The sequence below is a fragment of the Prunus dulcis genome, chromosome 6 (genome assembly GCF_902201215.1).
Source record: "Prunus dulcis chromosome 6, ALMONDv2, whole genome shotgun sequence".
NCBI lineage: Eukaryota > Viridiplantae > Streptophyta > Magnoliopsida > Rosales > Rosaceae > Prunus > Prunus dulcis.
In genome coordinates this window covers 19,182,002-19,195,192 of record NC_047655.1, presented here as the reverse complement: position 1 = coordinate 19,195,192, position 13,191 = coordinate 19,182,002, and the positions used below count along the sequence as shown (strand labels likewise).

Below are 13,191 nucleotides of genomic sequence, written 5' to 3'. Positions count from 1 at the left end.
GATACCAACCATCTTCTACAATCTGTTCAACAAGTCCAAATCACCTTCACACTTTCATTATTTTATTTTTTGTTTGAAAAGATGGTCATTTAAACTAGTAATATCTTTCAACAAAAGGAAGAGAAATATTTGCCTGCATCAACATTCTATTCTGAATAATTAATTATACATGTTTTTTTAATACAAATCATAATCTAAATTATAAGAGGAAATTGGGGTTATCTCACACACACTACTAAGATGGTATGGAAGTTCAAACCTGAATACACTAGTCTGCCACCATTTTCACTAGACTAGACTCGTTGGCAATTAATCACATATGTTTAGGTCATGCATTGGCACTTGCAAGCCCAAATCATACAATAAGTAGCCGACAGTACCAACATAAACACAAACGTAGACTACAATGATCGAGAAAATTAAAGTTTTTTTTTTTTTTTTGCTGCTCTTTTTAAGCTTGCATTATTGAATGCACTTTAGTTAGGCAAAATTTAATTACCAACCAAAATTATCAATAATTCCCAAAGCCACATCACAAATATGCTTCAAACCCTCCTCTCTTCTTGCAAGTTCTGGAGGATAAGCCAGAGCTGGGTACCTTTTGAAGGCATTGTGGCAAGCATTGGGGTAGTCAGCAGCTGCATTGATGTGCATGGAAGCATAATCATAAGACTCTGAGGCCAAATCCTTCACTGAAGCTTGGAGGGCATCTCCAGCAAAGCCATACTTATCAGCACACTCCTTGAGCACCTTCTTCATGTTTGTGTCATTGTTCCTTGAGCTCACCAGTTGAGAGGACAAGTAAGATGAGGTGGCAGTTGCATTTGCCATCCCAATCCCAACCATAATAACTGCCAATCCCTTTGTGTCTGCAGTTTTACTTGTGGGATCAGATTTGAGGGTTGAGACACAGAGGCCATAGTATTTGGTGTTCTTACAAGTTTTCTGGATCAAATTTGAGTCAGCAGTCACAAAGAAATTATGGGTTTGGTGAGAAAATGCAAGGGAAAGAAGAAAGAGAGAGAAAATAATAGAACCCATGTGTGAGAATGTTATTTTTCTTTGGGGTCTAGATTTTCTTATGGAGGAAGAGAGCAAAGGAAAGGCAGATAAGGATTAAAGGAGGGTACAGGTTTTTTTTTTATAATTATTTTTTCTGTGGTTGCAACTTGGGATGTAAGAGATCTATTGGGTGCCTTGACTTGTGTCACAAATGAGCTGTTTTCTCGTTGCACTTGCTTTATTGAATTCAAAGAAGGAGAGGGGCTTTATTCGGCAGAAAGCTACGAAAACGATGCCAGTCATGAGGCCCTGTTTGGCAGCTACCTAAATCCCAAAACATGAGTCACGGGTTACAGATAACATAAACAAACAGTTGAGACCCTCAATCCAATGTTCTTTTTTGATGAGTTCTGCAATGCTTTGGTTTTTATATAGGGAATCTTGATGAAATGACAGAGTGAAGAAAAAGAAAAAGAGCTTGGGAAAAACCATCATTGAGTTTAAGGAGCTTTATATAGAAAATTTATGTTTCAACATTTAGTAACTTATTTATTCAGCAATTACTTTATATTTAATTTACTTATGATTTTATGCATTTGATCGTTATGAGATTAATTTGTGTTTGGTTTGAGATTGCTTATTTGGTCATCAATTTCCAAGTTGTTGTTTTTAATGCAAGTTGAAGGATGACCTAAAATGTAGACGGTTCCGATTGTTAAACCACATTGTTTGGGTAATCAGATGAAGAATTGACAAACAAAATACGGATCCACTTGTTAATCATGTGAACAAAATGGATTACCCCTCTTTATTGATTAGTGCTAATGATGCTCAAGATATTTATAGTCGATATGGATTCATATAACATGTAAACTCATAAATTAAGCCGACTTTACCAGTAGCTCTTGGAAATCAAATCATCGTTCATCACATCAAGTGTCTCCATATCTATTTGTTTTTTTTCTTTTTCTTTTATTTGCTTTAAGCTGACATTACCAGTTATTAATGATACGATTATGATCAAATTTTGAGAGGAGTTGATCACCAAAACAGATGAGAATCGTATATTCTAACAAAGCAGACAATACAACAAGAGCATTACACATGTTAAACTGAAATGACTACAAAAAACAATACATCTATATCTAGGACGCACGCATGACGAAAAAAATTCATAAGACAAACAAACACGCACTCTTCAATCCTCTCAAATACAGAACCGTTTAACAATAAAACCAACATCTATCTAATATAGGTCAAATGTAGATGTTAAGAATCAAACAGGGCACCACCAGCTGTTTAATTTGATGGCGGAGGGAACAGGAAAGGAACTGCTGGAATTGTTGTTGGAATGGAGGGGATTGAAGGGATCGTAGTCGGGATAGTTGGCAATGGAGTGGCAGGAAGTGGAGGTAGAGTGACCTTGGGGGCAGCAGGGATGGAAGGCAATGTTGGAATATTTGGCAAAGGGATTTGGGTTCTTGGGATCAAAGGGGTAGTTGGCAATGTGGGTTTAGGCAATGTAGGAAAGGAAGGCAGTGGAACGTCGCAATACTTGAAAGTTAACTTGAGCCTGCTGAGACACTGAAATTTTCAAATAACCATACAATGTTGTATCCAATAGGACTAGCAGCCATTTTCTTTCTCTAATGGGAGAGAAGGTTTGAAAGCGCTTATTTTGGATCTATATGAAGAAGAATGACCAGTTTTATAGGGAGAGAGAGTAAGCTGATAAGTGGTGTTTGAGGAGATGTGGTTGGGAAAGCTTTGTATTCCAATACTAAAAATGGAAAACAAAATGCAAGCCACATTAACCATGAAGATTTAGAACTAAAGGGTGGGCCTTACAGCGCTAGCATAAATGCCAAACCACCCAGAATCATTGAAGATGCTGCAGATTGTATTTGGAGTTCGAGTATGACTACTATGCTACTTCTCAGAATCACTCGTTTAGTAAACAGCGAGTGGAGTGCACAAGTCCCTTTAGTGATAGGGGCGAGTACTACACGAGCTCATAAGTAAAGTACGGAATCATGTGACTTGACCACCTTACTATAGAACCACCTGATCAGACCAAGAAGAAACACATTACAAAAAATGTTTAACAGAAGGCAATTTTTAAAATGGAATCGATCTCTGGATTAAACAGCTATGACTATCAGCCTAGACTTGACACGATGTCTGATCCAAGAAGAACACAATGCAGTGGGCAGTATAAAATAATAGTTTAGCACTAAATTTTTAAACTTGCACCCAAGTCCATAAAATAAGAGCATATTTCTTCTCATATAACGGAGGCTGTCCTATATACAACATGTCAGGTAAACAAGCAACCTTCAAGAATAAGTTAATCTTTCGTACCAACTAGTTTAATTAATATATTAAATATCTCTAAACAATCTGCAGCTGCTTTAGAGATTTTTCTGTATATTGGGGTCTTACCTGTAGCAAAAGATTGCTTCCGAGCACAGCAGACGTAAAATGTATGTACCAGTCTTGAAATGCTTCATCATGAAAATGTCTACACTAGCTAAGGCTGTTTCAGCGCTTATAGAACACTAAGTCACGGCTACAATGGCTTTTGATAGCATCCTCCAATTTTTCAATACGGTCAAAATCAACTTGGAAAGTAACCATGGTGATGCCATCTTTACCAGTCTCATAATCTTGCTTGATGTCTTCAACTTGAAAAGACTGCAGCTGTAAACATCAAAATACAAGAAATGGGTATACTTAATAAATTTGATCATCTCAACGCAAAAGGGGAAGCTATTGTCGTGCATCTGAACCAGCTCACCTGATGGTATAGAACGCCCAAAAGATCAAATGGAACCTCCACACCCATTCTCACCTACACAAAGAAAGGATAAGATCATATATTTCAAAATTTTAACAATGCAGAAAAGGAATTTCTTTTGGGGGTGAAAAACTTAACACGGCTTTAATTCAAACCAAATGAAATTAATCCAGACATTCGTGAGCTTTGGTCCCAAGGTGTTGAAATACAACCTCCAAGTACGAGGCAAAAGAAGAAAACCCCCATCCATTTTATGATACTAATAGAGTAGATTACAATTTACAACCAAGAATGGACCGATATAGGGAAGTTCTCTCCCGTTCTAGTCTCCTTGCTTTCTGAAGCAGTATTTTTTTTTTTTTTTTCCCTGTCAAGTAACTAAACAGGACAACTTTGACATACCAGTTGGAATAAAAGCAAGAAAGCTAATTAATACCTTGGATTTTACAAGACAAGTTGGGGCATTTCTCAAGCATTCTGAGGCAACTCCTCCATAAGCCCTGACAAGTCCTCCAGTACCCAATTTAATACCTCCAAAGTGCCTACGAAAAATAAATAAAATACAATCCAAAACACAATGTAAAACCCACTAATAACAGAGACAGCACAGAACAGTGTGCATACATACTTAAAGAATAAATTCGTCAAACAAATGCAAGTGAAAGAAAGCATTTTGTAGTGGAAAACAAATCAATTAACCTGATGACGACCACCATAACTCTATCAATTCCTGAAGATTCAATAGCAGAATGAATGGGTTTTCCGGCTGTTCCCGACGGTTCACCATCATCATTAGACCGGTATTGATCTCCAACCTGATCAATTGTTCACCGGCTTAATTAAAAAATATCAATAACCAACCAAAAAGACAATGAGAGTTTACAAAACCTAACCAAACCAACCTTGTACGCCCAGCAATTGTGAGTAGCACGTTGATCTCGGACCTAAAACAACAACCCATCATTTGCAACGGTTCTTTATTTTCAAATTATTTTCTTTTTTGAAGAAATTGAAGAAGAAGAAGAAGAAGAAGAGTGAAAGTACCTGGGAGAGGAAGGATTGAGCGGATTGTTCATCGGGGATGGGACCAGCGATGGCGATGAACTTGCTCTTCTTGATCTCCTTTTCGAATCTCACTCTCTCTTTGATCGTCGTATACGCGCCACCATTGCTGCTGCTGCTTGCGGCGGTGGTCACCATGGCCTTGTTGGCTCCGGCGGCTATGCAGCCTATGCCTAAAATTGAGGCACAAATGCGAATGCTGCGATTGTGCTTAATCGGCGCTGCCCTCTGGTGGTAAATGAGATTAAATTTTGTTAATGCTACTGCTGGCATTTGATTTGGGTTGGAAATTCCTTTTTGCTTATTATATCCTTTTACTCGTCATCACCCACTGCTCTCTCTCCTCCGCTTATGTTCTCGCAGTGGTAGGGGAGATAATCCAAACGGTGTCGTTTTACCTGCCGTTGCCCCTATTCTTTCCTCGGACAAGACAAGAACAACAGTAAGGAAAAATGGATTATCGTGTGATACTAAAATTATCATACTGTTGTAAAAGTATTGGTGTGGAGCCCACTACTATTCAATACTGTTCATTTGGCGGCTTTGATAGAGTTTGTCTGTCACGGGTGAATAGTGATGAATAGTGATTTTCTCAGCCTATAAATAAGAAGAGAAACGGAAGAAGAAGAAGCAGAAAAAAAAGAAAGAAAAGAGAGAGAAGAGAAAGCAGAGAGAAATTTTCCTAGAGAGAAAATTCAGTGAGCCACATATGTTGTAAACACTAAAGTTGTAGCCATATCATTTTATAGTGAAAGGTTACCGCTGCTGCTCTCCGAGGACGTAGGTATAGCCGAACCTCGTTAAAAGCTGTGTCTTATCTATTTTACGTACAGCTCACTATCCGCACATATCTCAGGTTATTTTATAACACATACCATATTATAATTATTGAAGAAAGGACCCAATGAAAGATTAATATGATTGACTTCTTTAAATTATGTCAGTGTTGGTAATAAACCTTAGTGACTTTATTATCCTATGTCCTACTTGCATCTCAGCTCAAACCTCAATAAAATGTTTGAGCTGATCCTTTTGTTTTTCCATTTGTGCTTCTTACATCCCCAACGGGTGGAATATTGGACCATACAAATTGCTACTGGTCAATTTCCCTATTTCTCCACTACTACCACTGCTAACTAATCCGAGGTTGACTTTCTACGATGTCTACTTCTGTCGCTACACAAAACTGTTGAGGCTCTTTCTCCGTGCAAGCCGGTCATTGCCGCTGATGAATGCCTGCTATACTGGCTGTACCAGTCGGGTCCCATTTCGCCAAATATGTAATCGGAGAAATCTTCGTTGCTGGAAGAGTCCTTGGTGCTCACGGTGCTACAAGAACTTGCATCTGACGAGCTGAAAATGGATGAACTCTCACTTGATGAATCCAAAGCAGGAAATCTGTGCGTTGAATGGAATCTCCAATCATCTGGATCTTGATTTAGGGATTGATTGCTGATGAGACTTGGAACCACGGAATTAGATCTCGATTTGGATTTGGTATTGCTGGAAGGAACAGCTTCCAAGTTCCTTCTCTTCAATTTCTCACCATTGGAAACGGCAGTACTTCCAAGAAAGGCCGGGGGCCGTGGAGTGCGCCTAGAAACATTAAATCTTACGGTGTTTAGGACAAAACAAAAATAGAAGATCATTTGTAAACTGGGCTCCATAGGCATGTTACCTTGCATAAAGAAGCATGTATGCCCCTTGGGATAACACCCTCTTTAAATCCACAGGTTCAACCTACATGATCATGCGTGTTCAAGAAATTTAAATCAAAAGTTAAAAACATCTCAATCCAATAATCATCAGTGTTCGGACTTGCATTTTTTATTTTTTTACTTCCCTTGAATTACACGTCTAGAAGAAGTTCAAGCACATGGATGCATACATGCAAAATTCATTAGCAGGTTTCTCGTCTTTCACTGGCCATAAATTGGAGATATGCAAAATACCAGAAAACAATGTATTATAATCAACTTCATCCAAGGACATAACAATAGATATATGCCTCCTATAAACAGGGATTCGAGCAGAGAGACAGTTCCACCCAGAAAGCAACAAATTAACATAAGGCCCTAACTAAGACGGAAATATGAGAAATGAAAGGAATACATACTGAACTGTCATCAATCTTGAACCACTCCCCCTGATTATTCTTTACATAACACACGTAATGGCCTGAATATGCAGCATTCATAATATCCAAGTGAACAACCATAGCATAAAGACTGTACAAAGCAGATCTATCACTTGTTCCACCCATATATGGTGACATGTTGAGAACCTCTGGGAACCGTACCGACTTATTCAGCTTCTCAAAGTTACGAGACTGCAGTCATGGATGGTATAGAGCACACATTAATATTTCTAAAAAAATACATGACAAGCAAAGTTCAAAAAAATATAAAAGAATTTTAATTACCTGAAACCGCTTCAACACAATTGTAAGGATATTTGGTGCCCCCATAACTGTTAATTTCTTTTTGGCTTTCTCATAAGATTTACACCTTCACAAATGTTGGGAACAAACAAGCATCAAAGAATTAGAAGAGTGGAAAAAAGAAGACTTGAGACCCACCTGAAAGAATACTTTATATAAGTAACATACTGAATCTAAAAATCTGTCAGGCCACCTAAGAAGATGGGTCAAATTGCCCAACCAAAGCGAGGAAAAAATAATTTTTGAACTAGCAGTGAGGTAGGTGAGCACTCTGAGATCATATTGCACTAGAATCTCCATATTTACATGGTTCCTCAGCTATAATCAGGCCACAAGTGTTAAGGCCTGTAGAGAAACACCTCAACAAAAGAACAACAAACAGAAGTGTTAAGCAAAGACACAGGTGTGTGATCATTGGGTGACAAGCCCACCATCGCCCCCCATCCCCCCCAACCTACCTCTCTCTCTCTCTCTCTCTCTATCTCTCCCAGTCCACAACCTATATAGTTGGTTGGCAGCCCAATTAGAAATAAAGCAACTATGCCATGAAGACAGTTGCAAACCATGATCTAGGTGTTGGGCATTGAAATAAGATGTAATAAAGAGCCACAATGATAAAATAAGACTTTTGTCCCACAACTGAACAAATAAATAAAATTTATACTGGTGCAAATGAACCAACCTGCAACAATGGTACCTATTTTTTCCATCCAAAGTTTCAGTAGCCGTAAATTGTGCAAGAGCCTCTTCAAGAGTTCCAATTTCCCCGTCAATTTCGACAGTAAGATCCATCATCTGCTCAAATCGCTCAGATTTTCCAAGGCACTTCATACACGTTATCTGAGAATTCCAATCATGGCATCCCAAGAAATACCATTATTTATTTTTATTACAACATAAGAATGCACTTGTACATTTGTAAGTGAACAAAAACCCAAAAACATGTAAATTTTGACAAAATATCAAAAAGTTAACAACCTTAGATCGAAGGTAGCCTCCAAAAGTCATTCCTACTAGGGTTGTTTCTTCTGCCAAAGGACCAACAGCCCCAGCTTCCTTGAGGCAAACAGATTGCATGGTATCAACAGCATACCTGCCATCTTAGTAATTGGTGAAATGATACATATTCAAAAAAGGAAGAGTAGATCTTGCAACAAAGTTCTATCTGGTTGTCTTTAGCTGGCTCACCTCAAAAATTCATGAGCATCCTCTTCCCTTCCATGGCCAAGATGACTTCCAATTTTATGTATTTTAGATAGTATCCTGATCGGGGACAGTAAAGACTTCCCTTCCCTTGCCTTCATAAGAAGAATTTCAAACTCACAGATAAAACACCAGTCATGCTTTTGACCTGGCACAGGGGTAAAATTTGTCAATGGAAAGGCCATCAAACACATGGTCCTAACAATTAAACTGGCTGTAAAAATTATAAAAATTATATTTAAAAAATAAAAACATGTGTAGGAGTCATGAAGAGAAACTTGCATGCTCTAGAATGGAGCCCTTGAAGAAGATAAGAAGCAAGAGGCCGAGTAAATGCTAAACACTGGAGCACCGCATTAGCATAACAGCTGAGAAATCCAAACAAATAAATAAATGTATTATCAGCGAAAAATTCAACGAACTTCTGTTAAAATTCCGCATAAGAAAAATCTAAAGAGTTTTAACGGACCGGACAAAAGGATTTACTGAAACTGGTTAAACTCTAGTCTAGAGCATGCGAATGATTTAATTCTATATGTTTAATATGTTCTGTGCAAAAATAACTCTCCACATCACCTGTTCCCACAATTCATAAGGCCAAATGGACAAAGATCCACATTGTCGTAGGAGTACAGTTTCACGAAAAGTTCATACGGGAAAATGACCTGTCAATAATACAGTATAAAAACAAAATTGGTATCCAATCGATAACAGAGGAAACTACTAGTAAAGGAATCAATACAAATTTGACACTAACCTTGTATTTTCCAACAATCTCTTCTCCACGACCTGAGAGGTTGGATTTCAGCTGTTTTGAGGATTTAAACTGCTGCACAACTTTCCTCACAGAAGTTTTCAATCCATTACGGGCATTTTGTGGCAAGTTTGGGATACTACCAACTTTTTCATTTGCAGGCAATGCATGATAAGCTTCAATCTTTTCATATCTAGAACTGGAATACATATGCTCTCCAGTGGTTGAAGATGGCCGATCAATAGAAACACTATGTGACAGAGATTCTTCTTCTTTAGACTCATCTTCCGTGTCATTACTTGATGAGCTCTTGGATTTACAGGCATCAGTAAGTTTCTTTTCTGATGAAATAGGTCTTCTGGTCAGCTTCTTACTGCCAATATTTTCAGGCTGAGCATCACCAGATATGTTTTTCTTGGCTTTGGGAATTTTTGGTGTAGATTCAACCTCTTTATCAATATGACTGGGTTTCATTTTACTTAACATATTTGCATGTGATATGTCCTCCTGAATATTCGCCAACTTAGCGCATCCTGAGGGTGATGACATATTCTCAAGCTGATCAGGAGCAACACCATCAGAAAGAAGTTTCTCTCTGGCATCCCAAGATGCAGTACTGAATGTGGTTAAATTAGCTGGTGATCCTTTTCCATCTGCGCAATGGTTAATTCAATCATCTCATCCAATCATGAATGAATGAAGCTTCTTAAACCAATTGAGATTAGTACTGTATCTCAAAAATGATTACCGTGATGAGATATTGCTTCACCATGGAAGTCACTCCTGTCTTGGAACCGCACGGCATCAATTGAAGGCTGACATTCATCTTTGTGACCTTGTCTCCAATGAATGATTTGACACTTACCAGAACTACAAGAAAATGTTCAAGTGAAAACAATGTTTAACTATATCTATGCTAGCATGTGTAACCACCAGGGCAAGAATGAGAATGATTGTGCACATCCCATGGTAGTTCAGAGTTCAGAGAGTTAGACATACAGAAAGGCATCATCGGAAGCCCAAAATATTATAGTTAAATCTGGTGATAATGTCTTCAAAACTAAAATCAAATCAAATCTTTCCCGTAGGAGCTAGCAGCCAGATCCAAATATCAAATCATGTAAATTTTCCTATTTTTAATGTTTCCTCAAAACAAAATAATAATAGTACTAATAATAATCCAAGGGCATAATCTCACGCAATTGAATTTTGATACACAAGCAACACACTAGCTGGACAATTGCAATTTCTCAATTAAACAGCAAGCTGAATCCATCACATAATTCAAACAAATACGCAAACATAAACATCGTCCAGGAAAAGGAAAAAATAAAGCTAAAAAGAAACAATAATTAAAAGAAAAACGAACCAGTATCGGACAGCCTTGCATTTAGAGCAGCGCATTGTGGTGCTGGCATAGCAGACGGCACAGTGGTACGGCAAGGACACCGGCTGCACAACCGGAGCGTAAGGAGACGTGGCCTGAAACTCAGCGACGGCGGTCTCTTCGGAAGCCATAGCCAGAAGCCGCATGATTTCCTCTTTATTGACCACAGCATTCTTCCACTTGTGACGAATCACAAGGAAACAGGCCAGGACGAGGAGCAGTAGGAGGCCCTGAAACCCTAGAATTCCAGGGACCAGCATTGATCGAATTCGTCGAGTCAGTTGATCTTATCCGGCGCCAAGGATGAGACCAGAACACAGAAACCCTAGAATGTCTTTTCTGCTATACATAAATCCGACGGCGGTGGAGGTGGCGGTGGCGGTGGCGGTGGCGGTGAGGGGGTAGGGAGAGGAAATAGGGGAAATTTGGAGGTGCAGAAAGGGAATTTGTGTGAGGGTATTGTTGTTGGTTATGGAAGTGCGAAGGAAGCATCTGGTGGATGTAGGTGTGATGTGGATGGTGAGGTGAGATAGAAGAGCTGGAGGAGGAGAGAGATGGAATGGGAGGGAATATAGGACGGATCGGATCCGAGAGTGGACTGTCGGGTGTCGACGATTGGGTTTTTTTTCAAATTGTCAGTGATTCTCCCTCTTTTGTCTTCTCCCGGTTAAACCGTATTTTACCGCGTACACAATTATGGAAGCTTTTTATTATGTACCCTCTAGTTTGCTCATAAATTTGCAAATATGCTGCAATTTGGGCATTAATCTCCGCTAAAAGAACCAGTCCAGCTCAGTAAACGAACATTTTCCTCCAAATTGAAACCCTATCCCATAAGAGCATTTCCATCAGTTGCCTCTTGCCATGGCAAGATTAGTCCTAGGGCAGACACTATTCACGTGAATAGTGGCTGCCCTAGCCCCCTCCAGCAAAATGTGTTTCCAGCAGTTGGGGCTTGCTATGGCAAATACTATTCATTTTTTTGTTTTTTTCACAACTTTTTTTACTTAAACAATTAATTTGGATAATATTTTTGGATAAGATTTTTTGGTTTCTACGTGTCAATACTATTCATATTGGATAATATTTTCGGATAAGATTTTATTTTATTAGTTGTATTGGTTGGTATTTATAGGAAAAAAAAAGTATGAGGATTTGGTGTTAAAAGTGAAGAGTATTGGTTGGTATTTATAGACATTGGCGAACCCCGAATTTTTGTAGCAGATGTGCAATATTGACTAAGTATGAAAAATGATTTTTTGGAATAATCATTTTCTCAAGATAATTTTTGGCGGCTTTTATTCCTTACACATCAAATAAGAAAACTTGATTTTATGAAATTTTAATATGAAGTATATATTGACTTAATGAGCCATCATTTTTAGCTTAAATCGTATTTTGCACTAAAACCGATTTTTCATATTTTGATTTGATGGGAATTTGATTTTCTAGTATTTTTATTTGAATCCAAATAGGGGGTACTTCCTTATTTACATTGTAAACTTAAGTAAATGGAGTAATATAAAAATAAATTAAAGTAAAAGGACAAAGACATTTACTTAAATGTTGAAAATGGAAATAAGGTATAGAGAAAAAAAAAAAATCTGCCTTGCCCTCGCGCCAGCACTCGGGCCAGCCCAGTCTGCTGGGTCCCACCATTTGCCCGGGCTGGATTTTGTTGCTGGAAACCATTTTTTTGCCCAAACCCCCCCAGACCGAGTCCAGCCTTAACTGCTGGAAATGCTCTAAGAGTGACATTTTTATAAAGGAAAATGTCAGTTTCATAGCTGGGTTGGTCGGTTTAGAGGAGACTAGTGTCTAAATTGACATCAATTTGATGGCAATTTTGACTTAGTTTGATAGTATGATCAATTTGACACGAAAGTGAGAGTTGGAGGATCACTTGAGTGAAAATTATTGGAGAGACTATAACGAGAAGTTTAAAAAAAGTGAGGAAACTATTTGAGGAAGTGAATCTTGTAATAACCCGATCCTAAATTAATATTTAATTAATAAAATAATCACATTGTTGAACCAGAAAAAATTCCCCCAAAAAAAAAAAAAATTGGATTGTGTTTGCCTAAGCCCATGTCCAACAGGCCTTATCTAATGTAGATGATAAGTGTTTCAAACAAAAAAACAAGTAAAGCCAATTATCCAATAAGCTTTTCCAGTTTCAAAGCCAAGGGATAAAACAATTCAAAGGTGGGTTGATCTCACATGCAAATCTCTTAAAGGAGTTTTGAAAAAATAGGATTTTGACCAACCAATGAAAAACTCTCAAGAGAGTTTGGTGGTTCCTGTTTTGGTGGACTAATTATTGCATGAAGAGTCTTTCACAAAAGTGATTTCTTACGGCTAGCCTACAAAAGGCACGGCTATGGAAATAAAAAAAGGGGGGAGAAGAGCATACAAGAGCAAATGAATTGCTGACAGATTTCTAGCAAGAGATAAAGAGATTCGATATGAATTTCTTTGTTCATTGTACTTAAAGGCAGTAAGACATTGAGATTTCTCTCACAAATGCCTTGAGCATCCAAAGCCAC

General features: G+C 38.2%; 3 protein-coding genes across 4 annotated transcripts; all 3 read right to left on the bottom strand.

Annotated features, from left to right (window-relative positions):
* Positions 1-128: 128 nt before the first annotated feature.
* LOC117632029 (cell wall / vacuolar inhibitor of fructosidase 2-like) lies at positions 129-3,541 on the bottom strand. The gene is made up of 2 exons (XM_034365395.1): positions 3,445-3,541; positions 129-1,326 (listed from the first exon to the last, which is right to left on the bottom strand). Exon 2 carries the CDS (start codon positions 1,039-1,041, stop codon positions 496-498), a length of 546 nt encoding a protein of 181 aa, XP_034221286.1. The 5' UTR covers positions 1,042-1,326; positions 3,445-3,541; the 3' UTR covers positions 129-495.
* On the bottom strand, positions 3,218-5,268 carry LOC117632028 (IMPACT family member in pol 5'region). The gene is made up of 6 exons (XM_034365394.1): positions 4,844-5,268; positions 4,702-4,743; positions 4,499-4,614; positions 4,236-4,341; positions 3,800-3,853; positions 3,218-3,702 (listed from the first exon to the last, which is right to left on the bottom strand). The coding sequence occupies exons 1-6, from the start codon at positions 5,132-5,134 to the stop codon at positions 3,544-3,546; spliced, it is 768 nt and encodes a 255-aa protein (XP_034221285.1). The 5' UTR covers positions 5,135-5,268; the 3' UTR covers positions 3,218-3,543.
* Positions 5,269-5,749: 481 nt separating this feature from the next.
* On the bottom strand, positions 5,750-11,288 carry LOC117631380 (ubiquitin carboxyl-terminal hydrolase 17-like). 2 transcript variants are annotated; one of them, XM_034364498.1, is made up of 12 exons: positions 10,628-11,288; positions 10,007-10,128; positions 9,262-9,911; positions 9,081-9,169; positions 8,787-8,872; positions 8,490-8,652; positions 8,280-8,394; positions 7,999-8,141; positions 7,284-7,368; positions 6,978-7,190; positions 6,540-6,601; positions 5,750-6,457 (listed from the first exon to the last, which is right to left on the bottom strand). In XM_034364498.1, exons 1-12 carry the CDS (start codon positions 10,903-10,905, stop codon positions 5,998-6,000), a joined length of 2,466 nt encoding a protein of 821 aa, XP_034220389.1. In that variant the 5' UTR covers positions 10,906-11,288; the 3' UTR covers positions 5,750-5,997. The 2 variants fall into 2 exon arrangements, with proteins under 2 accessions (XP_034220389.1, XP_034220388.1); XM_034364497.1 differs by having other exon boundaries at positions 7,984-8,141; positions 10,628-11,287.
* Positions 11,289-13,191: the final 1,903 nt, after the last annotated feature.

Excerpts from the sequence above, each read along its gene's own strand:
- LOC117632029 (XM_034365395.1), bottom strand. The coding sequence starts at position 1,041 with ATGGGTTCTATTATTTTCTCTCTCTTTCTTCTTTCCCTTGCATTTTCT.
- LOC117632028 (XM_034365394.1), bottom strand. The coding sequence starts at position 5,134 with ATGCCAGCAGTAGCATTAACAAAATTTAATCTCATTTACCACCAGAGG. Across the intron at positions 4,744-4,843 it reads CTCAATCCTTCCTCTCCCAG|GTCCGAGATCAACGTGCTAC; the intron begins GTACTTTCACTC and ends TTGTTGTTTTAG. Across the intron at positions 4,342-4,498 it reads GTTATGGTGGTCGTCATCAG|GCACTTTGGAGGTATTAAAT; the intron begins GTTAATTGATTT and ends TATTTTTCGTAG.
- LOC117631380 (XM_034364497.1), bottom strand. The coding sequence starts at position 10,905 with ATGCTGGTCCCTGGAATTCTAGGGTTTCAGGGCCTCCTACTGCTCCTC. Across the intron at positions 8,142-8,279 it reads GAGGCTACCTTCGATCTAAG|ATAACGTGTATGAAGTGCCT; the intron begins GTTGTTAACTTT and ends TGGAATTCTCAG. Across the intron at positions 6,602-6,977 it reads TCAAGATTGATGACAGTTCA|GTTGAACCTGTGGATTTAAA; the intron begins GTATGTATTCCT and ends ATGATCATGTAG.